The 27910-nt window shown below is 36.7% G+C and overlaps 1 protein-coding gene across 2 annotated transcripts in view; it reads right to left on the reverse strand.

Moving 5' to 3' along the window:
• CGNL1 (cingulin like 1) overlaps positions 1-25857 on the reverse strand; it is a 41374-nt gene extending 15517 nt beyond the window's left edge. For both annotated transcript variants that reach the window (XM_066559002.1, XM_066559001.1), the window contains exons 1-10: positions 24277-25857; positions 23681-23775; positions 22668-22761; positions 21647-21748; positions 21110-21258; positions 20480-20615; positions 18521-18733; positions 3982-4188; positions 3598-3702; positions 232-384 (exon numbers count right to left, since the gene is read on the reverse strand). In XM_066559002.1, coding sequence (XP_066415099.1) covers positions 232-384; positions 3598-3702; positions 3982-4188; positions 18521-18733; positions 20480-20615; positions 21110-21258; positions 21647-21748; positions 22668-22761; positions 23681-23775; positions 24277-25857 — 2835 coding nt within the window. The remainder of the gene's footprint in view (positions 1-231; positions 385-3597; positions 3703-3981; positions 4189-18520; positions 18734-20479; positions 20616-21109; positions 21259-21646; positions 21749-22667; positions 22762-23680; positions 23776-24276) is intronic.
• Between the last annotated feature and the right edge of the window lie 2053 nt (positions 25858-27910).

Genomic DNA, 27910 nt, shown 5'->3' on the forward strand with positions numbered 1-27910 from the left:
TTTGTACAGAACTGGTTTACAATGCCATTTTGTAATAGTGGTGTTCCAATCATTGTTCCAGCCCTGAAAGCTTTTAATTAGACCTCTAGGTTAAAGAAGCTAATACTAAACTTTTCATTTTACTTTCTTTTACACATTTAAAAATATATAATTCTTTATAATTTGTCAGTTCATTTAGTTCTATCTGTTAAATATTCAGATCTCTGCAGCCTCTTGGGCATGAACTCATACCTCCTCCTGTAACTTCTCAACAGTCTTGTTCAGTTGCAATCTTTCATTCTCCATTTCATTCTTTATCTGCTTTAACTGCTCCTTCTGCTGAGTTTCATCTTTTAATTGCTGACTTAACTGCTGTCGTTCCTGCGAAATGCAACGGATGTTCTCCTGCAGTAGATTAAAAAATACATGTAATGAAATGTAGACCATCATTTCTAATGCCTTAAAGGTATGTTACTTATCACAGTAATACCAGCAGCTGCTGTAAAATTAAGACAAATTTCAGGTTTTACACTTTGCTAGCTGGCATAGGACAAACACTGGTATGTCATGCTAGAAACAACTAGTGTCCATTTATACCTCTTTTCTTAACTCAAGTATTAAAATCATGATGCAATGGGAATGTTGCTACCAACTCTCCAAATGCTGCAGTTTCCTCAGTGTCTGCCTGTTCAGTACACTATACTGAATTTCAGTATTTGAAATCGGGATGCCCTATAGGACAATTCAATGGTCAATTTAAGTAAAATCTCTCATTTGAGTGCCCTTCATGTACAAAAGTCCTTGAGCATTTTCAGTGGAATTGGCTGGCCTGTCACAGTGTAACTTCAAGTCAGTCAAACAGCCTGTCGGTTGTCAATTTAAAGCCAATCTTTAGTGGCAATTAATTACTTTGTGAAGAAGCTAAAGTGTTATTATATGAAAAGAGAACAAAAGGGGGAAATGAAAAGGAGTAATTTGTTTTCACGCTAACCTAAAAGATTATTCTGATATTTCTCTATTTTTTCCAAACAATGCTAGTTGAATGTTCTCTTTACAAAATCAGTAATTCATCTCAGCTGATAACTGAAAATTAAGAATGTATTTCAACTTACAATGCTCTGCAATGCTAATTCTAGATGCCTACCATTATCTACCACAATGAAAAGATAAACTTCCTGTTTCTCCACCCATTGAAAGGATCCCATCTTCTGATTGTTTCATTTAAAAAGCACAGATTACTTGACTCTGCCATCCAGAATGTTGGTATAATTATTAGTTTTTAACACATCACAGTACCATATATGCTAGGGTTAAAGGGCATAATAATTAGGTCATTTCCCTTCTCAATGGTTCAAAAATGTTGAGATGTATTTAATTTCCTGAAATACTGCCCTACACAGAGGTTGCTACACTAAAACAGAGGTTACAGAAATACCCCTCACTTGTGCATCCATAAACAAAATTTCAATATAGAGGATGATTTTAGATGAAAGCACTAATGCAAACTGTCTGTTACAATTAAGTGCATACCAGCTTTAACTTTTCTGACTAGAAATCCAGAATGGAGGAGGAATAGATTTGGCTGTTTCCAGTAACTGTTACAGTTCTATTGGTATTGTCATTGTCTCTCTTATACTAGACCACCATTACAAGCAATTTGTGTTATGTAAAAAAGCAAGATGGGCCAGTCAGGAATTACATTTCCACTGGGATACACATTATTACAGTGCCAGAGTTTGTCGTCTCAATTGTCAATGGTAACACAAGGCCAAATCAACCTAGTGCACAACATTATTCATTAGAACAACTCTAAAGACAGAAAGGCTGAATTGTTCTAAACAAAAGGCCCACTGATTACATCCTGAGGTCTGTTAGTGCTCATATCCGGTGGACAAGAGTGCAGAATCAGAAAAAGGATTAAACTTAGGGTGCCAGAATTAAGACATAAGTTGTGAATAAAACATCAGGACAGACTCTCCTGTCACCTTCCCTAGAATTCTTTCATTTGGAGACCTTGCTTGGAGGCAGCTTATTTGGCACAATGCCCTGAAGGATGCATAAACAGAAAAAAAACCCCACACTTTTCAAACATCTTGCCCCAAAGCTAATCAAGATGCAAGAGATGTGTATGGTGCATTGATCCATGTTACACAGCAAGGTCAAGTCAGACTGTGACAGAAGGGAGTTCTTAGGGGAGTGTGCTAAATGCAAGCCAGTGGTGAGCAATGCACCCCTACAGTGATTGTGCAGCTTATCAGTGATACAGACAAGCAAACAAGGAGAAACAGTGAGGGAGAGCAGGTAGACAGATTTAAAATGAGAAAAAAAAAAAATTAAGACAACCAAAAACCAAGCCTGACCAAATGCCTTAGAGGAAACACTTATTCATGAAGTTACAAGAAACATCAGCTTAAAAACATCATTTTGTGAAAACAAAACTCACCCATATTGTTCAAACCTTGTATTCTTGAAGTGCATTAAATTTTAAAGACATAGAAGTATTTTCTTGCTGTCATTATTTTTTCTTTTTACCATAATTAAATGAATCATGAGAACATTCTGGTTAACACAGTCTTTCCTTGGCTTTTAATCTACTTAGAGACAAGTCTCATTTTCAGGTTTTCAAAACAGAAATGTAAAATTTATATTGAAGACAACAGGGGAAAACATCCATTCAATTAAAAAAATGGCACTAGCAATTTACATGTACCTCACTTTTGAGTCTGACTTGTTTGATAGAATCCCTTGAAACTTTAGCTTCTAGAAGCAAAACTAAGAGAATTCTAAACTGATACTGTTGAAATCAATCCTTTGGTTCATGTAAAAGGTGAATCACAGAGAAAAAAAAATTAAGCTTGTAGCTTTTGCAGACACGAAATATGAGATAAATAAGAACAGTTTCAAGATTTATACACATTCACCTCATTAAAAAATAGATCTGAATTTTCCTGTCAGCTGAATCACCCAATCTTGACTCGTACACAACACTGCCAACATCTCTCTCCATTGCTTTGAAGTAGATGCATTCCTCACATATTTAATTTCTGGGCTAATCTGAGAGAAAGCATTACCTTTCCTGGATACTGGGTGGACTAAGGAGCAAGGTGAAAAGAGGATTTCATTCAGAATTTAAGAGGCTGCAAATCCTAGTGATACATGTAAAACATCTCTGGTTTTGTGATTAAATATTCCAGTTCCATACAACAATGGCAAATAAGACAGGCTCATAAAAATACAGAAGCAAACATCCTGATATTTTTCCACATATATTCAAGTACAGCTTTTTATTCTTCTACATGTAAATACCTTCATGAGTTGCATGATCATTGAAAATAATAGATTTGTGAAACCTGAGGCAGTTTATTTATTTGGCAATTCATTTTCCCAAAATTTTGCTAGATCCATGGAAATAGAAAAAAAAAAAACCTTCATCAAGGAAACCAATTTAATTTGATGAATGCTATGGTTTCATTCCACATTTGAACACTGAAGTGAGGCCTAAACTTTACAACGAAGTCTACTTCAAAAAGAATGAGATGTAACTCTACAGAAAGCAATAGTGACTCAGGTAAACAGAAAATTTAAAATTTAAATTACCCAAATCCTTCTTGTTCTTACCTGCATATCTTCAAGCTGGCTTTCCAAAGCTGCTTTTAACCCTAACAATTCTTTTCCCTCCTTTTCAGCATGTTTCAAAGCTTCTTCTAATTGTTGCTTCTCTTCCTGCAATGATGCAATTTGATACATTCAGAAACAGTGGCCAGGCCTTTAATCTGACAAGTAAAGGCTGTGAAGTCCTTTCACTCTGGCCTGTTACTGATTTCCCCAATCCCAAAGTGTGACTTGGTTTTACTCTGCTTTTCGATGGGAAAATCTTTCCTACATAAGTCCTTCCTTACCCTTTCCTATGGCATTGTCCATCCTCCCCTTGGTCAGTTTTTATTCTACAATGAATACGTTGCAAAGAGGAAGACTACTTAAGGGGCTTGTTTTCTAACTTACCTCACATGTCTTTAATTTTTCCTTCACTGAATTTTCTTCTACTTTCATATTATCAATTTGTTTGTGCAGCTCCTCAATTTTCTTCTCTAGGTCAGCAAGTGTTCTCTTCAATTGTTTATTTTCCTCGATCAGCTCTTTGACTTGATTTTCTACACTATTTCGCTCCTCTTGTGCAGCATTTTTTTCACTTGCAAGGACAGCAGCACTCTAGTGAAAACAAATTATGTCATGTTTAAAAAAAAATAATTGACGCTGTTTTCCAACAGGAGTTCCATAAGGCATCACAGCAAATACAGCTAGGATATAACATTAAAATATCAACTGAGACTTCAATATTTAGCATTTTTTCTCCTTGTGCACATGAACAGATAAAGTAATGTATGACACCTGAACAGTCTCATGCTTGTCATCTCATATTTTCACCTTAACATCTTCCTCTTTATTGCCCTAAAAAATTTCATTACCAAATCCCATTGTTAGGTAATTCCAAGTAAACTAAAAAATTTAACAGATAGAAAAAGCCATATGGATCTTTAAAGAAGAACATATTTATGAAAAGTGTCTTCCACAACAACACAAAATTTAGGCAGCATCACCCCACTGATTATTCCAAGCACTAACATGCAACACACTACATCCATGCAGCTATTGGCGGGGCTGCAGAGTAAATGACAGATCATATACAGAGATCTTTACACTAAATAAACAGTGGTGGTTCCACTTGTACTGAATACCAAGTTCAACTTGTATTCAAAAATACACACTTTTTTTTCAGAAACTCAAATCTATACATAGCACAAACACAAGTTATAATAATGAACAGTGCATCACTTAAAGCACTGGATTTTTTACTTGTTTTGCAGGACAGCTGGCTGCAGCATGTTACTTTTCAGAGCTAATCATCACCTTACCACTTATCCTCTAAAACACCCTACCATTTACTGTGGAAACCATGAGTAGAAGTATCTGTCTATATTGTTATCTCTACTATTGTAACTATAGTATAGTTATATCTATACTCTTGTAACACAGACCAGGTATTGACTCAAACATTTAATTCTGTAAAGAGCAGGAAGGATTTCATCTTTGCTCTTCACTGACTTTTCATTCAGAATCCCCTCCAAAGAACATAAAAGAACCCAGGATATAATGGGTGGTTCTTGTTTGTGGGTATTCAGGGGCTGATACAAAACACTATTCTGTACAAAGATCTGGTTCCCAAGTGCAGCACCACTGTCTTCCACACCAAGACCTCAAACAACAGCAAACATAGGAATCAATCTAGACCAGGATTCTCTCTCATGGCTATGGCTGATGCTTACAGGCAACAAGAGGAAGAACAACTATGAGGCAAGCCATTCATCATACACTCCCAGCTCTCACTGGTTTTCTTCCATGAATGTATCATCCATTAATTTCTCTAATCCTTCTCAAATCCTTTTATACCATTAGCCTCTACATTATCTGGTAACAATAAGTAATTACACATTCATTAGTGAAGCACAACATTTTTTTGCGTGTGAAATTGTGTTTATCTTGGTGAGAACAAAAGAAACCCTATCAAACTAGTCAGAAACTATTTTGTGAAATATTTTATGAAAGCATGAAAATCACTTTTCATTTACACTATTTTTGATTGTTGCTCCTGATCTTCCCCTCTCCTTACCCAAAAGGAATAAGCAAAGTTATATAAAAGGGTGTTTACAAAGAATGCCCTCACTAGACTGTTTTCTAGCAAGCAGCAGCTTCAAAATCATGCAAATTAGATAAAGCAGTAACTCAGAAAACACTCAGACTGTCTACAGGGTCAATGAACTTATTATACAAAAACTGGCAGCATAAGCAGGCTGACAAGTTCTGGTCTTTTGAAAATCCTGAAAAAACTTGTTCTTCTAAATACATGACTGGTTAAAAGCTCTGAAATAAATCTCTGTTGATGTTTTAAGTTTTCATGTACTGGAATTTCAATAGCATTTATATATTCCTTTAATTTTTGCTTTCTGCAAGCAGCAAAGTTTTACTAATTAGCAAGCACTCCACCAGTGGCTCCTTTTAGTCTCATTTCTCCTTTCTGGAGCTGAGTGAAAGCAGCTGAGGCACGCTGGGGAGTTCAGGGAAAGGAATGTTGATTTGTCTGTTCTTTTTCATCCAACTGCCTACATGGGGCTGCACAGTAAGAGAGGACTGCAGTAGACCCACATCAGACCTGGAGATTCCACTACATCAACCACGGTTTGCTCTACTTTCCCAACACAGGAAGCAGTATTTACCTAAAAGTGGATGCACACATGCACAAAAGCAAACAATCCCCCCAGAGATCCATACACATATATAAACACAGAAGTAATATCTCTATATATATTATTTAACCTAAGAAGTTCAAAATTAAGTTCAGATTACACTGATGCCATCATATCTAGAGATCTGCTCCAGCCTGCTTTTTGTAGTATGTATCTTAGGATACAGACACTAACATTAAACTAAACTATTTGCTATCCTTTTTCACTATAAATTTCAGAAAGTTAGCAAGAAGTTAGGTGAATACATGTAAAATATAGAGAAGCATGAGGAGCAAGTTGCAAGTATTGTCTTTATTAACCTAATTTAAAATCTTGGAAATAAATTGGATATATAAATAAAACCTTGCTAAAGTTCCAGCTGATTGAGTGACCAGCACTTAGCCAGCAGATCTTCACAGGTCTCTAATGACCTTGGCATCATTACAAAGGTTACACCTGCCAAAGCAAATTCTCTAACATGTTAAGGACAAAATTCCTTTCTTTCACACACACATACTTTTACAAGATGGTAGAAAACTCTCTTGGTATATATGGAGAGCTGCACTGTATTGGAGTTGGAGAGTGAACACTTTTACTTATAATCTGGGGAGAGTACAAAGAATTTTCTTCACAACTGGTTTCACTGTACACATTGTTTCAACATATTTTCAAGTTGTTTCAGACAAGACTGGAAAGAAACACAGGAATATCTATCTTATTCCCTTACACAATTGTACCACACACATAGGGCATGGAAGATCACCCTGAGGGTACTAGACAAAACAATCCAGAAGTATCTTCAATTTGATAGTGAAGTTTAAACAAAGTCAAGCCATACAAATACAGTTTAGATGTTTCTTGTATAAGAAAAAGCACACATAGTATCATTTCTCCAAGAGTCAAATTACACAGCTGGGTTTAGACAGTAAAAAGCTTATATTCATTTTTCCCTAGAGCACTGAGAATTTCATGCAGAGCTTCTTCACTGGCACAAATGAAGTTTCTGGGTTATAAGAGCTTATGGCAACGTATGCTATGCCCTATAGCATATTATCACAGAGAGTTTAAGTATCAAAAGTCTCCACAGCTCTTGCCTTGTATTCTCCATTGTTAGTCCTCTCTGGCACCCCACATTACCTTCTACCTCCCCTCCAGGCCTGCTCTTGGGAAGACACATGAACATGACAGCAAAAAGCCTGGGGATCACTGGAGAGCATACACAGAGCATACAAGCACTGAAATGCAGCTCTGACAGACCTTGTAGCAACACCATTAGGGGAGAACCTGGTGGAGAGAGATCCCTGTCCATATATTGAACACTTACATAAGGTTCAGCTATCAGGCCATACAGGGCACTGCTGACGCACAGAGGAATTGCTGTGTCCTTTGCCATGGAACCCCTGCACACAGGCAGGGTGCTCCTGCAGTCCCACCCAGCTGCCAGGCAAAATACCATGTACAGACCACAGGTACAATTCTACATCGTCATTAGGGATGGCTCACTATACCCTGCAAAGAATTTCCCTAACAAAACATGGAAGTAAAAGATAGGAAAAACACTGCACTGAAATGACAGTGGAATTACTATGTATGTTGATAAAGTCTGAATGGCAATTGCTGTGCTTCACAGGTTAAAACTGAAAGTGGCAACAACAAGGACAGTTTAAACTGTCCTACAGTATTTGCCAACAGCCAGGGGTAATCTCTGGGGTTCTGCCTACACGAGCAGGGATGCATATTTTCACTGAAAATTCAGGGACTGGCTTACACATTCAAAACAAGGAGTTGACAGCTGTTTGCAAATGCATTCAATTAACAGGTTACAGTGATGAGGATGAAAGAAGAAGGAAAACTGAACACTGAAGGGGTAGTAGTACAAGTGAGGAAAAGCCAGTCGGGGAGAGGTTGTGCTGTGGATCCATTTCCCTCAGTCCACATGTGACTTATTTGTAATGGTGCTGCACATAAACAGAGTGAGTTAACTCATGGTCCTCAAGGCTTAATGACATGACATCAATTAATGACTCCTGTTGGTGCCCATTCATAAATCCTTTACATTTATTTATCTGGGGATGTTGGAAAAGTTTTGGCAATTATTTTAAACTAAGTTTATATAATTTAACCCATGATAACAGAACTAGGTAAAGGTCACAAAGTAATGATTTAAGTTGAATATAAAACATTAACAGACATTGTTAATATAAGAACTTTAGTTCAAAGAATTGTGGATGAGTCTCTTCAGAAAGTTTAAAGGAGATTATGCACATAAACATACAGAGCACAAAACAGACAAAACTGGTTAAACAAGATTCTTGTCAACAAAACCTGGAATGAAATGTTCTATATTCAGACATATTTGCCATACAAAGGACAAAAAAACCAAAACCCAAAACACCTCTGCAAAACCTCAAGCCTCAAAAAACAGGAGAAGAGTGGGGCAACTTTATCAAAAATTGAAGTGGCCTCTTTTGGATCTTAAAATTAACATATGTGAATCCCAATTTTGCAGTTTCTTCCCTATGATATAGAAAATGTTTATTTCTTTTAAGTCCCACTTACTAGTTGTGGCCACATGTTTTAGTAAACCAACTTCTTACTGTTACTATTTACTGCATTGTAGTACAGAATTATATTTCTATAAGTAAGTACCCTATAGCATTTTACTTATTATGCTTATTTACTTGCATTTGTTTTGTCTTTCCTTTCAATCTGCCTGTCCTTGCTCTGTCTTCCAGGGCATTCAGTGCCTTCTAGTCCCTACATTTGTAGTGTTTTACATTCAGATATCCATCTCCTCAATCTCTGAAGGAACAATACCTTTCTCTTAATAACCACATCATTCGAAGACTTCTTAACCATACTCATATCACCTTCTTATTCATTACCTTTGAATCCACTGAATATTTTATTATGCTTTCTCAAATTTGATCATGTTTAAACTCCTGATTAAGAATATGTAAGTCTTATCAGCAACATTAAGCTACAGAGATTAGGGAAAAGGAGCTGGAAATGGGTTGTGAATTTCTGGAAAAAGCTGAGAATAAAGAAAAAGAAGTTTGTCTAGAAGAATGAAAACACAGTTGTACAGAAGTTCCCACAATACAAAGTCCCCTGTGACTGACTGAAGATAAGCTTCTGCATTCTGATGTTGTCATTGTGCCACAGTACACATGCAGTAACTTTACTTATTAGTCCAGCAGTGGACGCAAACCAAATAAAACAAGTTATCAAATCCTAAAAGAAGGATTCACTGAAAAAAATCTGTTTCTGACCACAAAAATGGATCATACATGGCAGAATATAATCCATGGTGTTCAATAACCACTGACTTCTTAATAGTTCTCATACATTTTAATACTGAAGCTTAAAAGATCAGTCAATTAGCTTAAGAAGTTGAGAGTTTACAGCAGAAATGAGTGAAGCAATAAAAAGACAGGACAGTTTCACAGCTAAGGTACCCAAAACCAACCCTAGAGAATCTGGAGTCTGTTGTTGTCTCTGCCAAGACCTCCTGAGGCAAGTCACTCAGCCAAATCTTTCCAGAGCATCAATAACCACATGCTCCTTAACTTCCCTGGTGTTTGAGACACTGGGGCTTGGTTTACAAGATTTGAGTGCACAGCTGCAACTAAAGTGAGCAAAAATTGTACCCTGAATATATCAGGGACTTTATAATGACTAACAATGTTACCCTAGGTACTTAGGTTTGGACGTACACAACTAAAGGATCCTCTCAACATCAATCTCTCTACCTCTTACTTTCCTGTATTTAATACAGAGAATAACATTACTTAGAAGATGGCAGAGAAAAGGAATGTTGAGAAAAGGAATTACAAGTCTGTGAAAAAAATGTCTATAATTCTTTCTCCAGAAGATGTTTTCAATAGTATGTACAAGCTCCATTTAACTCCTAACAGATGAGAAGAAAGTGAGCACACATACATTTTTCGTGCATATAAACGTGTGTGTATTGTTTGATTTGGCATGTACACCTGATCTATAAAGTTTTACCTAGCACAGATCTCCTTATCTGAGCCACACAGTCACAGCTGCTGGAGTTTATATGCATGTGGCTTTTGGTTTTCAGCTCTAGGCCGATGGAACATAAGGGAACATCAGCAGCAAAATACATTTCCCTCACCTTTCATCCTGCTCCTTTCAGGCATTTTGCCTAACAAGAAATTAATCTAATAAAGCTTGGGTTTGTGTCCTTGTATATAGTTATATATGTGTCCAAAAGTATTTTTAAACATATTAAATTTAGTCATTTTAACTTACAAGTTAAAATAAAACAATAAATATTGTTCCAACTCCTTTGTTGCAGAAACCTCAGTAAACCAAATATATTTATACAGTATTCTACTCTGAACTTTGTTGCAAGCAGTGAACAGATACTATAAAAGGCATCAAAATCTTTCCCACCACTCATCATTTTGTAAACCCAAAGAAACTAGACAGAACACCCAACAAGGTCCTTGAGATGCAAATGAAATGTTCAGTTTCAACCTGAATACAGAAAAAAATACTTTTGGATAGGAATGCAGAAAATATTCTGTGGCTCCACACCTTTTTTTTTTTTACCACACCCTCAACATTGGCAAAGACATGAGAGAGGTTGTGTAACTGATCATTAAAAAATAGTTTTGGCTGACTTCAGTGCTTTAGCTGGTGAAACTCCCCTTTGGCAGTGACTACACACTATGGGATCCTTAGAGTCCTTTTACAAAATAAAGGAAGACTTAAAGTGTGTGGTTGTTAAGTATCTCATTTGCCATATATTAGAATCATTACATTTTGGCTACATCCAATGTTGATCAGGCAAAAGTCAGCAAATTCTTCTAAAAACCTTTACATTTCTTTTCAGAATCCAGTTCAACTGAATATCAGGAATTGCATGTCCAGTTCTGGGCTCCCCAGTCCAGGAAGGGCATTGAGGGGCTGGAGCAGGTTTAGGCTTGACTTTGGAAAGAATTTCTTCTCAGCCACTGCGATCAGACACCAAAAAAGGCTGCCCAGGGAGTGGAGTCACTGTCCCTGAAGGTGTTTAAGGAAAGACTGGATGTGGCACTTGGTGCCGTGGTCCAGCTGACATTGTGGTGTTCAGCCATAGGGTGGATTCAATCTCAGAGGCCTTTTCCAATCTAATTGTTTGTTCTTTAACAGCCATACTTGAAGAATAAATCTCCATTCAAAATGAGCTGGGACACAAACTGGAGCTTTTTAATGGAAGTAACAGATTTTCAAATAGTTTTTTTCCATATTCACAACTGTGCAATCTAAGTAAATGACAGGATAATCTTGCAAAATCTGAAAAAGGGAAATGGTGTTGCTACTCACTTTGTTCTATTCCTGGTGTAGAACACTTCAGATATCAAGATACTGACTGTTGAAACCAGCTCTGAAGACTCATGGGCCACCTTTTTAAGTTGATGTTGGACTAGTTTAACTTCTTGAACTACATGTAAGAAGTTTCATGTGGCTTCAGGGATTCATCTCTACCCAGATCCCTCAGATGATCCAGAGGGGGTAGCAGATATTTGATATCTCCATCACTATTTTCTTTTCCTCCTTTTTTTTATATAAACAAAACAGTTTAAATAAAACTAGACACTGATTTCCTCAGGTAACATGCAGGTGATTGCCAAAGAAAGAAAAAAACCCCAAACTGTTCTGCACCCAAAGACTGACACAAAGGGAAAAAAAGACAAACACAGTGAGTGTCCACGTAGGGACAACTCTTTAATTGCAATCATTATTAGCTCTTCTGTAAAGGGAGCTTCTGAAATCAGTATTATTCAGCTACAGTCATGTAGTTTTCAAAGTTCATGAATGCAAATAACAGGTCTTTATTTCTGCTTGTACCTCTGCTTTTAGTTCTGGAATTTTTACCCACTGATTACCTTTAGGCAATTCTTCTAACCCCAGACACTGCTTCTTAAAGCAGTTGGAAGCCTTAGGATGAATAACAGAGTAACCATAGGATAGCATGGATAATTAAATCTCGTATCTCTACAAAAGGAGTACCAAAATTCCTTACAAATGGAGTGTTAGGCTACCAACCCACCAAGCCATCCTACCTACTGCCCAAAAAGGTAGGATGGCAACAACAAAACCAACAAAACTTCTGGAAAAAAGCCTAAATGGCTGCACTTACTCTTTTTCTACCTGCCACGGATTATAATAATTCTTCCCATAATCTCAAACTGAGGCCTAGCCAACTTTAACACATGGCTATGCCTTTGGAAGTTAACTATTATTAGTTACCTATTAAAAGGGTCAGTGACTTTTTCCCCTCTCTTCACAAGGTACACTGCAACCAGCTTAAATTCTCTGCTGTACTTCAAGAGATTATTCAGTAAGCAAGTGCACAAATTAACAAGTGAGTCAGACTGGTCTCTCATTTCATTCCAACTAGAGCCACTCTATAACTCCTTAAAAATTCACTGGTGACAGCTTAGAGAAAAGGTTTGTTTTCTTAAAGGTCATTTTCACTGCTTGAAATGGTACCATGTCTTAAATATTACTTCCAAAACTATTTAGGTTTTCATTTATGAGATGTAATGAAAGATTTAAATACCTACATTTGAAGACTGAGAATGTAGCCCTCTTTTACACAGAGCATATTAAACAAAATTTTCCAATTTAGGCATGACCTAACGTTTATATAAGTTATAAAATCCAGGGCCAGGAAAGTATTAACCTCTTAACCAGTACCTGCATCAATGTCATGTTATCCCCCTGGCTATGTATCATGACATACTCAGATTGGCTTATACTAACAGTCTTTTGAAGGTCAGAAGTTGTTGGATAGACTGGAGTAAAATATTAACTAACTGTGTGTTCACGTTGTTCCCTCCTGTTTGACAGAGTCAAATTCTTCCCATATATACACAAACAAACTTATACTGTCACAAGAAAAATCACCTGAATACATAAAGTGCCTTCTGCTAACAAGGATTAGAGATTCTCCTGAAGGCATTAAAGAAGTAACTGGCTGTACAAGCTCTTGCAAAGCTTCAGAAACAAAGAAAATGAAAAATCACACAAACAACCCCCCTTCCCAACCCAGACTTACTGAAATAGTCCTAGCAGAGGAAGGGCCACAGTAGTTAAGTGACTATTTCAGATAAACAGGATTATTTTTTTATTATCCTATGGATGTGGTCCAATCCAACTCAAACAGAACTTTGCAGGACAATTTTGCTGAGAGGCTTTCTTGACTCTACATGCAGTATAAAACCCACTAGCTGTAGTTTCATGGTACTGGCTGCACCCAAGCCCACACATGTATCCACCAAATAAATGGAGGAGTAAACTGCACAGAAACAAAGGACTGGAGGAGGTGGAACTTAAAGACACAGTCACCAACTTACGTATTCAGAGTGCTTTAGAGGCACATTTTATATTCTTGTTGACAACACTAATATTCTATAATTTGTTTGGTACTTCATTAAATGGGCTCTGAAAACATGCATGATGCTATTGCCAACTTCCTTTCCACACACAGAACAGACACGTTGGGCAAAACAAATCGAATCTGTCTTCCAAACTTTTCCTGTACTGTTCTAAAATAGGTGTTTCCAATAACAATACCTGTTTAAGGAGTGTCTGCAGCTTTCCTTCCACCATCACTTCTGTCTGTGTACCCTCCCTCTCTTTCCCCCACCCCATCTGTGTTTGTACCACTCTGAAAATCAATCAGAATCTTATCAGGCTTTTAGAAGGCTAGTAAAAGAGGGCAGAAAATGAAAGAGGGAGAGGGGTTAGGTCATGAAAGCTGAAACATTGACTTGGATCACTCATTCCACCATTTGACTCTGTACACAGTTTAGACTGTTACCAACCAGCTTCTAGAACTGAAACATAAAAGTGTTATTTCAACATGACAAAAGCTGCCTCAGGCAGGCAAAGGAAATATCCACCAGGGGCATTTCAAATCCTAGATTACCTTCTCTAAATCTTTTTCAATTGTTGTATATCTTACTTGAGGTGAACATACCAGCCTCAGACACAGCATTCAGGATGCAGGTTCAGATGAGTTATGGATGCATGGGTAAGAGTGCATAACGATGTTTCCATGCCCAAGTCATTTTATTATATCACTTGTTTCTTTCGCTGCTATCAAGACCATGGGTTTTTAGCATAGCCTTGAGATTTCACCTCAGCTTGAAACAAGGCATTGGGGTTTTTTCAGAAATTTATATATATAAATTTACAGTTACATACATTAAATCACTTGATGTACCAAAGCGGTTTTGCATTGCTCCACACTTTTATCTTCACTTTTCCCTGAGTAACTTGGCTAAATCACTGTTCACTGTACAGTATTATTCCAAACAGGTTCTCAGAATATACTAGATTTAGTCATGTTTCATTTCACATTTCAACTAATTCCAAACCATTTCTATTAAAAAAGGCATACAGAGTATATCTCATTTGGAATGCTTAAGCCAGTTTTTAACTTTCTGCTCTACATGGGAGATTTTTATTAGCTTTGAGGAAGACACATCATATTATCCGGTTAAGTAGAAAAAGATTCAATAATTACTCTTCATTTCAAAGTTCTTTACAGTTTGTGCTAGATCACCTAAATTAACAAGATAGGAAAAACCAAAAACCAAAGCTTCTTCTCATGTATAATGCCAGAGATTTGTATTTTTTTCTTATCTTAAAGGAGGACCATTTTAGTTCATAACATGTGCAGAAGGCAACCACTGTCTTTTGCTGTTCCTACATTTGCTCTGGTAAAATGCCTTCTTCTCTTTAATTATAACATAATCATATGTAACACACACATTTGTTAATGGTAACATGATCACCAGCTTCATTGCATTCTCAAATGCCTTGATAAATTAATCAGCTCTAAACTCTGAGTGTCTGCATTATCGTTCTGAGAACAAGGTCAGACATATGACATGCCAAATAAATCAGTCAAGGTCAGGCTTAGATAAGCCTCTTCCTAACGTGATGATTACAGCTTTTTCTGAACAACATCAGCTAGCTTCTCTAAATACAGATGCAAATTTGAAGTGCTGTGCAGTTTGCAACTGCCCTCCTGAGCTGATACAATTTCAGTGGAATTAGAACAGTATTAGCTGCAATGTGCTAGAACCTTTTACCTGCAGCATTACATTCCAAAAGCTATTTCCTAATTTTACTGAAACAGTGGCACTTCATCTACAGTGACAGAGCACTCATGGTTAAAATAGTACAATCCTGGACTGTTGTGTTGTAGAGTCAGATTAAATAACAGAGATTTTTTTGTGACATTAAAACTGGAGTAGAATTCATATTAACCTCTGTTCTAGCACTTGCAGTTATGGAGAAATCTGTTCTTAATCAGAAAGACATTAATTTTTAAATTTATTATTAAATTAAAGATAATTATTATCCCACAGAGCTATGTCATGGAAGAACAAAACTTTTCCTATTGTTAAATGGAAATAGTCTGGTCTCAGTCTCAACAAACAAGCAATGAAGTCAAGAATAGTGACAGCCATCTCAAGACCACACAAACAAAAGACATAAAACAAAAATAAGTTAAAAAGTTAAACTGTAGCACAGAAAAATAATATCTTAAATATTTGTGACTTTATTTCAAATTCTCTATTAAAAAAACCCAGAAATCCAATAACGACAACAATAAAAATCCAACAAAAAAACCCCAAACTAGCACCATGTTAGTGAGCAAGAGAACAGAATCATGATGACAAACAACCCTGCTCTGCTCTTCTACCAGATAACCTCGAGTGTGTTTCTAACATTATTTGCAAACAGATCGATGTGGCATTCACACAGACTAAATGCACTGCACATTACTTGCCAACCTATCTGACACCTCCAGCAGATGAAAATTCTGTTGATTTAACACTGGCATAAAAACTACTTCCTTTCCCCATGCTAAAACTTTCTTAACAGCCTATATATCACAAAACACCTTCATTCATTGTACCAATCTGGATGATTCAGAAGCAAAATACGTATAAACACTCTTGTACATAGAGGTCCTGATACAACCTGATCTATCAAACATCCCTATCCACATTTCTTTGTATGACAAACCACTACTACAGCACTTACACTGCTGTTTTGCTCATAAAGTACAACAGAATGGCCCTTCCCACTAATCTTTGATGTAGGTTTCTTGTATACTGCCATCAGGTATGAATTTTTCCAGCTTGCAGTAATATATTGAAAAAAAATAACAGGCCAAGTAGCTTCAATTGTTTATGTCTCCTGGGTATTTCAAATTAATTATTAACCAAATAATTAACAGTATACATAAGATGACAACAGATCAGTCAGGAAACTTCCTGCAGAGAATGGTTCTACTCTTCTGATAAATGATATATCAAACTCAACAACAAATCTCAGCCTGCAGGCATAAAGATAAATATAAAGATAATGCTGTGCTTCAAGAAATCATTGAGTACAAATACCAGCAAAATTTAAAAAAACCAACCCAAAAACGAAAGAAAACACCTCCTTCCAATTAAACATGTTAAAAGTTTTACTTCCAATAAAAACAAAAATTTCAATTCAAATGGGAAGAGAACTGGTACTTAGACCAACATTAAACAAATAAATTTCACTTTTGTATGTCTTATTAAATTTACCATTAGATAGACTATGTCATGCAAGTAAATAAATGCTATTTATAAATATCTCTGAGCCACAGCAACGCAGTCATAGAGCCATTTCCCAGACTGTGTTATTGTTATGCCAAACAGACTGCTCTTTCATTTCTTGTCAGTCGTAATTACAGCTCCATAATTGAAATACAGTAAATTACCATGGACTAACTTTGAAAAGATGGTTCATTGAGGTTGAGCTGTCACTACGATTACTGTGTAATAAAAAATGATAATTTAAATGTTCTACTTTTCTCTCAAAGAAAAAAACTAATTCAGTTCATGCAGCTCAGACAAGTCAAATATCTTCATGATGATGTAAAACAAAGAGAAACAACACATTTAAGCAAAGCTGAACAACCTCAAGTACAAGTCCTAGGCTGCATAAACAAACTAGCATTTATAAAATTTTCTAACCTCTGAAGAAAATTGCACATTTAAAACAAACCTTTAAAAGGGTAAAATCTTCTGTCAGAATTCAATCACACAATACCTATCCAGCATCTTCCACATGAGCTCCTACTTTGCTCATAGAGCATATAAAGCTTTGGAAACTTCTTTCCAGCTTCAAGCTTAATTTTCTCTCAGTTCTGTGTTACAACCAGCAGGATAAGTACAACCTACCTAAGACCAGTGTAGGTAACAGACATAAATTAGCATGGATATCTCTAAGCATAAAACTGGGCCTACAGTTCTGACATATTGGTGAAGCCCAGATCACCTGCAGAAATATTCTCAAACATTTGAGAAATAAAATGAGGGAATACAGAAAAGACACAAAAAGCTGTCACTGTAAAAAGAATGCTCAAAACTTTAAGAGAACTGTCCTCGTAGCAAAAAAAAATCTTTCAATATGTTCCTACCTGCTGTCTCTATAAAGAAAATTTCACAAAGGACATCTTTTGGAAAACAATAATAAATACACACATCTGAAACTGTTCCTATTCTCCCCCTCACAAAGACTTCCTGCAGATGCTGGAAGAGGCAATTCCTTCAGTTCTGTTTTCTTCCTGTCTGATTTGAAACACCCAAATCCCTGCTGTTTTCTTGTGCTCACATTCCTTTGACTATTCAGTAAACAAGCATAAGTTCAATAAATGAAAAGGACACAAAATAAAACACAAAACCCTGCACTGATATTGAGAATTTGAATGGGCAAGGTGGAACAATGCAGCCAGGGAACAGGATATGACACAAGAACCTGAATGTAGGAACAGTGGGCTGCAAAGAACTGCAGAGAACTGCTAGAAATTATCTCAACACTATGACTGGCAAAGCACCCTGGAGCTCTTCAAGGGTACCCTCAAGGTTTTGGTGACTCTCTTTAACCCAGGACAAGCAAAGGGCTCTCTGCACTATACTCCCATCTATCCTCCCTCAAAGTTTGCAATTAAGCAAGTGCAGTAAATAAGTGCTTGAAGAAAGGACCACAACTTCAGCTGGGACAAACAATCAAAACACAAGATGTGTATGAAATAAAACTTAGTATCAGCAGCCAAGAACCTCCTGGCCTAAATAAATCTTTGTCTATTTTGCTAAGAAAATAAGAGTATCTGAAAGCATCTGGTTTACAGCATCTGAGAGAGGTAGAATCTTCCCCTGCAGAGGTAATTGTTAGCACTCACGGACCTCTGTTGCTTTCTCCAGGCTCTGGCGTAGATCCAGCAATTCTTTATCGTGCTGCTCTTTAAGTTTGTCCATCTCTGTGTCATGGCTGGATACCTCTTCTTTAAGTGCTCCTTTCAAAGCTGTGAGCTCCCTCTCTCTCTTTCTCAAAATCTCTTCTTGTTGATCTTTTGCTATCAATACTTCTTGCAGATCCTGCTTCATTTGCATCAGCTCCTAAAGCCCAAAATTAAACACAGCTGTGTGTCAAATAGCCCCTGTGGATGTTCTGTTTATCTCACAGAAAGAAAGCACTTCAGCTCCCCAAGGACAACTTTGTTCCATATGACTGACATATTTCTTACAGCTTTTATAGTAAGCTAAAAATTTGCTCAACTCTAATATTATTAGAAGTATAATACATAGCTGATATTTTATATAATAGGTCAACATATCTGATGCTGCAAAACTATCTAAATATTTTAATGGTGTATGTTATGCCATCTGTAAATAATGCAGGAGTCACTCCTACATTGTGCTTTCACTAGCAATGAGATAGATAAGACCAAAGATAAAGCATTTTCCCCCAGATGCAAGAGAAACAAAGTCAGTGATAATTCTTTGCTTTCTTTTCTGCTGGAAAGAATAAATAAAGTTGCTTCTTCAAGTGGTAAAGACAAAACAAGTGCTTCCCAATCAAGTCCATGTCTTCACACCCTTCCTCCTCCTACCAGGGCAACCCTGGAAGTCTTTCCCCACCACAAATCTCTGGGAAGGAACTGGAGAGTCAGTGAACCTGAAGACTAAAGATGCATACAAAACCACAGAATAACAGAAACAATCAGAAATGTAGCGCTTCAAGAATTCTCTGATTTGGTATTTCTCCAACTGTGAGTAACTGTACTTTCAAAGAGAATGCAGACTTCCCCTGCACTGAAGGAGGATCAGGACATCTAAACCACTCCTGACACACATCACCTACTCTGCCATTAAAAGCCTACAATGGAAGGGATCCTACCATCATCCCAGGCAGCATCTTCCTCTGTTTAATTATCAGTATTAACTGAAACTTTCTTACATTTTCTTTAAATCTCTGGAGTTAAGTTTCTCATTTCTTACTCCACAACATAGAAAAATTGAACACTATCACCTTTACAGAAACATTCTGTAAGATGTGTTTTTGACTCACTTCTCCATTCAGATTGAAGTCCTTCTTCAAGGATAATGTTTTTCAGTACTATCATCATCATCATTTGTGATATTCCCCTACTTTTGTTCACCTTTCAATTACAGTGCCTGAGATTTAAGACACTCATTTAAGAGTAATCAAATCTCACGCATACAAAACAAGGTAGTTATTCTACTCAGCAGATCTTGCATGCAAACATCTTTAATATTTCTGCACTGATACTCTTACACATCCTTATCAACAAATTTAATAAGCTGTGTTCTCTATTTCATCATCAGTATATTAGTATAACCAGGGTTACAGCCAATTCCTCTTTCATCCCAAGGTGACAGAAACTCTGTAACTCTTTTGCTCCTCTCCAGACTCATCCCTTCTCTCCCTGGTCCCACCAATAGAAAGTAAATAATTTAGAGACTGCTTTGTTGAGTTCTTTTAATTTTTTTAGCTGAATCTCATCTGGCTTTGATAATATATAGATCTTTTTTAAACTGATCTTCCCTGCTCTTACCCCAGCTCCTAATTGCTAAAACTGAATTATTATCTGGTAATAGTGGGTAACTCACCTGTCTGTCAGCCATTAAGACATCTGACCTCCTGCTCCATAAAACAATGGTACTTACACTCTGTATTCCTTTTAGGGTTAATGTTGCTATCCTAACATGCTTTCTTAGGGCCCCTAATAATGCTTTGGTTAATAGCAGAGGAAAAGCAAAGGCATGTATTTCTGTATCTTAGTCTCCACTTTTCATGCAATTTTACTGATCCCCCTTCTGTTCTGATAGTTCCTAACTTACCTCAATCAGAATCTCTTTCTCCCCTTCATCAGTGTGTTTGGCATTATCCAGTTCATCATGCATCTCAGAGAGTTGGTCTTGAAGATCTCTGATCTCAGTCTGGTGTTTTTCCTGCTCCATCTTCACTTGAAAAAGCCTCATCAGTAAAAATCAGACAGGAGTTTTTTAATTTGTTGAAATACTAGTTTGTTCATTCAAGTACTAAAAAGACACACATTCCCATGTTGCCCACAAGAGAATGGGATAAAATGAGGCAGAAAAATTAAATGTCAGAGGGCTAAAAATGAGAATCTTCTAACCAGGTATTTAAGTGGGGAGTTGTATTTTATTTCAGACCTGGTACTTTAGTCATTGAACTGTTTCCACATTTCAAAGACTTGAACTATATATTTTGACCATAAAATATTAAAAGCAATTTGCATTCAGGGGAAGATTATAAATTCAGCAATCTTTCTCTTCCTTCCAGATATTCTAAAGACATGACTCTTTTAAATGGTAGAAACATCTTCTACAGTAACAAATGTCACTTGTCTGGTTCCATCAACATATTCTGGAGACACAAGTACTTTTAATCTAAAAGGTTTATGAAAAGATAAAATTTCAATGATAACTTTGCTAGAATTAACTCACTCCTCCAGGTTTTGCCTGAGTTCCTTCTCATTTTCTTCCAGCTGCTTTTTTAAGGCTTCCTTTTCACATATACTTTGATCAAGCTGCAACTGAAGATCTTTCAGACTTGCTCGTGTAGCATCTCTCTCTTCTTTGGAATTTTGCTGATTCTGAATTTTATACACCAAAAGTTAGGCAAAATAATAGACAGCAGCTACATGATTAATACAGTTTGTCTCTCAGTCTGTGTCTGTCTCACTGCAATAAACAGATTAACATTTACCTCAGTAGACACCTAAGAAGTGCATTGTGCATGTGCTTAACACTTTTATTCACTGCTCCAAACTCCTTTTCAAATTCTAAGAACAGATTTGTTACAAAGGGTAACAATGCTATGACCAACCACCCCTTAGATAAAAACCTTCTGAAAAAGCACAGGTATATCTGGATTAAGAAGAATATGAAGCAAAAGGGGTTCAAGCTGGAGGATTAGTTGTCACTTATTTTTAAAAGTGTATTTAAAATATTCAGAAACTTTATAACAATAAAGTGCTGTACCCTAATTTCCAGTTCCAGTTTTTTCTCTAACTCTTCCACTTTCCTTTCAAGTTCTGCTTTTTGTTCCACCAATACCTTTACTTCAGCTGAAGAATCCGAAACCTACAATTAAATAGAGACATTTATTCCCACAAAGCCAAGATGTTTTTTGAGAACAGTTTCTTTTTTAATCTAAAGCAAAACTACAGGCAAGACTAACAAAGCGTGGCATCAACTGCCTGAGCTCACCAGGGATTTTTCACATGGGTCAGGCCAAGTTAAGATTTTCAAAGGAACCATGATTTGGTTTTCATAAAACTTGGAAATTGCTCAAGGCATGTTGACAATAAAACAGAAAATATACAAACGTAAAGAAAAATTCAAATTAGGCAACATATGACTCAAATTATGTGTACTTTGGGCCAGTTTTACTGAGATATCACTAATTATGCAAAATGGACATCAAAGGAAAGTATGCTCATATGTTCAGACAGATTTTCAAATACATTTTTTAGGTAATTTCCTAGGATGTATTTTGCATTTTGTATTTTTGCAAATAAATAATGCCGTCATTAATAGCAAAAGCTACATGAGTCTCTCATGCTATGTCTGTCTCACAGCAATCAAAAGATTAACATTTATCTCTGCAAATAAATTTTATCTTTACCCAAGAAATTTTATGTGAGTGTGCATAACATTTTTCTTCATTGCTCCAAACTCCTTCTCAAGTACTAAGAGATTTCCTAAAAAGGTTAATTGTGCTGTGAGCAACTACACTTAAAATCTTGTGAAAAAGCACATGTACATCTAGATTAAGAAGAATATGAAGAAAAAAAGTTTTCATTTTTACTAATTATACCCCAGGATAAAATAATAGACAATAAGCATTTAATCCTTCTCATGCCATCTAAATTAAGCCCTGTTCCTGAGGGACCACATGAATAGCCTAGTAAAAGTCACTAAGGGGATTCAGATTCTTAAGGCCCTGTCTGAATACTGCACCACCTTGAAACAAGCCAAAGCAAATTAAAGATTTTTTTACCTGTGTCTTTCCAGCAGCTCTTGACTTTAAAGTCTGAATTTTCTCAAAAACCAAGTTCACTTTCCTCTTTGTTGCATCATCATTATCAGGACTTCTAAAACAGACAGTACAAATAAGCAATGATATGATCAAAGTCACCATTTTGTTAACATAAACCAAATTCACTGTCCAATCTAATAAAAATCTCCACAGAACCCCCCAAAATACTACAAACAAATCAGAAATTATCTTAACTGTGATTTGCTAAAATCTTCAAAGAGAGGAGTTAAAAATTTGTATTCCAAATGTTTTCTAAAAAGCCAACCAAACAAAAAAGAGCACTGAACTCTTGAAGTGCAAATCTCTTCTGTAAGACTGTGACTGTGGAAAGACAGATATTCAGCATGTCTATTACTCAGACATATTGAAATAAGAAGTAGTTCTAGGTTTTAGAAGTCCTGACTTCTGCACCATAAGATAACACTTGAACAGGTCCCAGAACCTGCTATATCAGGACTTAAAAGAAATTTAAATGCATTGTGAATTTTTAATTAATTTAACTTTCCTTTACATTTCAATAAGTTATCAGTAGAAAATACCAAGAGTTACAGGTGCAGAAAGTATTAAAAGCACAGAGGGTTTCTGTCCAACCTTAGGAAATAACACTTCATTGTTGTTGTTGTTTAAAAAACCCGAAGGCTTAAAGTTCCGTGAGGTATTATTTGAATTCTCCAACAACATCTATATTATACAAAGTTTAATTCCAGATGTATTTAAAAGACAAACCATATTCTGATTGACAGGTTTCCAGTGCATTTAATCATATCCTGTACAACACTTTATGTAAGTCCTGGTATCCTGGGTATTTTGAGATCAGATAATGCCTTAGAGGACACAGCTGAGATACAGAATTGTGAAAGAGATGTTTCATTTAATTATAGCTTTCACTTTACTGTTTCACATTTCAAATGTAATAGAAGATAAATATTGAGAAAATGCAGTCTCTTATCCAAAAGTTACATATGTTTACTGACCCTTCCTTAAGGTAATTGTAAAGAATCTGCTTAGCAGTCTCTTCATTTGTTTGCTGTGCAAGATCTTGCTGGCCCTTTAGGAGATCAGGGGTTGCCTAAAAGATAAAGATAAATTGTCAAAAGATAAAAATCCTGTGAGAGTTGTAAATACAAACAGTATAATTGGAATTCCCCATTCCACCCTATTAATGAAAACTTTATGTGCTATGGACCTGAAGTTCTGAAAGATCCACTGAAGTTTTGCCTTACTGCAATAAGAAACCATACTTCACACCAAAAGAAAAAGGAAAACTTCATTTTGCATACATATCTTTTCACATTCTACTTTTGTGCATGTATGCTTAAGAATCTTGATATCTGTTCAGCCTCACCATCTTCCTTTACCCATACAAAAATCAGATGTTTTACAAATCAGGTTTTCTATACTTACAACAACAACAAAAATTATATTTACATTTCTCCAGAACAATCCCATTTGGAAGTATTGTACAATGGGAGTTTGTTCTAATGAAGACCAGAAAAATACACAATTAACAATAGGGCAGCTTTCATATGCAAAGTGCAAAGGATAGCTTAAAGAATGAACTCAAAATTACCTGTATATTAGGGACGGATGAACATGTTTTTACAGAAATCTTCTTGGCTCCTGATTCAGGTGTAATTGCAATTCGGTTTGGCAACAACAAAGTAGAAGTTACTGTTTTAACTTCCTCTCTCTTACTCTGTCCTGGGAGTGTAGCTGATCTACCCACCAAGCTCTCTGTATCTGTTCCATTCTGTTTATGGTGTTGCAAAGAGCTGAAACTGCTGCTCTGGGTGTCTTTATTGGGCATTTGCAGTTTTCCAATACTTCGAGCAGAAATCTTTGTCTCTTTGGAAGGTGACTTTTGATCTCTGGGTAACTGCTTGTGAAGGCAAACTTTAGACGGTCTCAGCAAGTGCTCTGCTGACTTACCCAAGCTTTTACTGAATTCACCTAAATAATCTGAATTTACATCAACTCCTAATGACAAGGCACTATCAACGCTTCTTGATCTTTTACGGTCATCTGGATGAATTCTGTTCCTTTTTCCTGACCTGCCTCTTCTGTGAGCATCAACTCTCTTATCAAACTTTTCAATTAGCTGATCTACTCCTGGAAGTGAACCAGTGTCAATATCACGACCAGTTCCCGGCAAGAATGGAATGTATCTCCTGTTTTCGTGGCGGTTCACGTTGTCCGCGTAGATGGCGTACTCTTGGTCATCCAGCAAAAATCTGTACAAGGAATTGGCAGAAGTAGGAGTGGCTGATGAGGACGAGGATCTTCGGGAGTCATTCAGTACTGGCCCAGTGGAATCTTGCCTGCGGAAGGGAAGAACATCTGGTCTTGGTTTCCTTGTCTCGGGATAAGCATTGGGACTAACACAGGGGGATCCTCCTGCAGGTGAAAATGTCTCTGAAACACACACGTCACTGGGGCTGATCGTGCTACTGGGACAATCCTGCAGCTGCTTACTTGGGTCTTCTACTGACCTGTTGAGATGCATTTTTTTTGAATTTGCTTTGGTTGACTCAGCAAGGTATGTATTTGTTTTTTGTAGAGACACTACTTTAGATGAGGAAATCCAAGGCTTTGCTTCAGTTTTTTCATCTGCAAAAGACTTAGATTTACTGCATACAGAAGACTGGTAATTATCCAAGTTCAAGTTATTTTTTTCAGGATCATATGGCTGCAAAAGTTCAGGATGTCTTTGAAAATTCAACAAATTTGAGGATTTCACAGTTTCATCTTTAAAATCTGGCATTCCACTTTCCTTTTCATGGACATTGGTTATCTGCAGTTTTTTAGGCATAGAGGGTTGCACGTGCTGTGTTCCAGCAAATTTTGTATGTTCACTGGTTTTGTCCTCCAATTTAAAAGCAGTATTGGAGTCCACAGCTGGCTTGTGTACAGTCTGAGGAATGACCTGCTGTTCTTTTCCAGGAGGAGGAGGATTTTCTGGCAAACATCCTTCTGTATTGTTCAGTACTATGTAAGGATGTCCATCGATTCCTTGGACTCTAATGCTGACACCGTAAGACCCCGTCCTAGAATTTAGCGCATTTTTCATTTTTTGAGTCTCTTCGCTTGCAAGTTCAAGAGTGACTTCATAGTCCTGCTGCATGTGCTTGAAACCAGCAAAATATGACTCCATGTCTATCAGAGGATTATATCTGAACAGAAGAAAAATTACAAAATTCTCATTGTTTTAAGCAAGTTAGATTGTTTCATTAATTACTTTCTCCTACCATTCAATGTGACGATGAAGACTAATGGCAATAACGCAGGGAAATCAATATCCAAGCTCTATCAAGCCCATAGCGAATACACTGAGGTACAAAGACAAATGTCAGACTGACACATTCCAATCAATGTCATGTCATTTTACAAATGTTACCTTCACAGAGTTTGTGCTCATTGCTTTGGAATCAAATTACTTTAAATATAAACAACTCTGTACAATTTTTTGAGTCAAAGCATGACTTCTGGGTATTTCCATTATATTTACTGAAGACTGTACCCTTCACAAACCAGTGATCATTTTAAAGCCAGCATTTAGTACCAGCCATATTAACATTTAAACATTAAGCCCAGGAGACCAAAATACAACCAGGCAGTTTAAGGTTTTATGAGTTTCAGGTACCTAAAGCACTGCAAGGAAGGTCAACATCCTCATTCCTTTGAGTTGTGGTTTTTATGTACTTGGGTTTCAACATTTGTTTCTAATGACATCTTAAAATAAACATTTTCATTTATTATCTCATTGTCATCCCTAAGAATAACCTTTCTGACAGATTAATTTAACAATCTCCCAAATGCAAGCTTGTTCAAAAAAACTCCAGTTGCTATTTTAAAACAAGATACTTGCTGAGCAACAAAAATGGAAAAACACCGCTCATATTTCCAAGGCTGACAGTGCCTTTTTCAGATGCAACAGGAATGCTAACTCCAGCCTATATGTGCCAAAACTGTTTCAATCTAGAAAACAATAAATTCAGCCCTACCTGTGTTTTTAATGTTAAATGCCATTCTTTCTTTCTCTAACAGCTGGGTTTGCAGGCAGATTTACTTTAGTCTGTTGCAGATTATGAGCCAACTGTCTAAAGGCAGAGGCAGTGCAGTGACAGTACGAGTGTGTCTATAAAAGAATGGAACACAGGACTGTGAGTCTGATACAAAACCTGGAGGGAATAAACTTTTGAACTGAGCTGGGGAGTTGAGTCATCACTGCGGCCTGAACAAACCCAAGATCACTGAGCGATGGTAATCAGCAAGAGGAAACCAAAACAACAGGATGTCTCATGGAAAAACAACCCTCTGCAGCCAGTTTCACTGTCCTGTCTATCTCAGCATGAACCACCTCCCTCAGATACTCCACTCAAGAGCAGAGTTCTCATTTCTTCCTGACAGCAAATGAAAAAGTTTGGCTCAATATTCATAGTACATTAATTTCTACCCAATTCTTCCTCCTAGCAGGAAAGCTCCCCTCAAAAACCTCTTCCTCTCTAAAAACCAACTCCAGCTCCTCCTCAGCAGCAGGCTTATAAACTGAAGTCTCACATGGCACATTCACGTGTGAGCCTTTGAGAGAAACCTCAGATGTACACACAGTTGGTAGCACTCATCTGTAGTGGAGGAGTGTGTGAACATCTTTACTAAAAGCTCTCCACTCAACAATCCCAGCCAGATTAGAAATGCCACTAATACAAACCAAGGAGTATATGGAACTGCACACTACACTTTCAAGCTGTATTAGCAGACCTATAAAAGGAGTAAAGTTTATCCGAATTTTTCAACAATGGCAACAACTAAAAAAATATAAAAAGAAGTCAATAAAAATAAACCTAAAAGCCAAAAAATGAAAATTATTAATATCAATCAGCATAAGGAACAAATAAGCAATACATTGCAATACGATTACAATGTTTGGGGGTGATTGCAAATGCAGTGCTTTCAAACTTGTTGCAAAGCTGCTAAAAATATTAAATAACCAGAAAAATACCCCAAACATCCCTCATCCCCTCAAAAATAACCACAGAACACCAACTCCCCTACTATCTGGGGAAACAATATTTAGGTCAATAACCTACCTTAAATGAATATGTTTAATTTGTCTCTAAAAGCATAGAGAAGTATGTGTATTTGTCTTCTTCACATGCATTGTACTAACAAAACTCTTAATTTTACTGTAGAAAAGGATAAAACCT

The sequence above is a fragment of the Molothrus aeneus genome, chromosome 13, assembly GCF_037042795.1.
Source record: "Molothrus aeneus isolate 106 chromosome 13, BPBGC_Maene_1.0, whole genome shotgun sequence".
NCBI lineage: Eukaryota > Metazoa > Chordata > Aves > Passeriformes > Icteridae > Molothrus > Molothrus aeneus.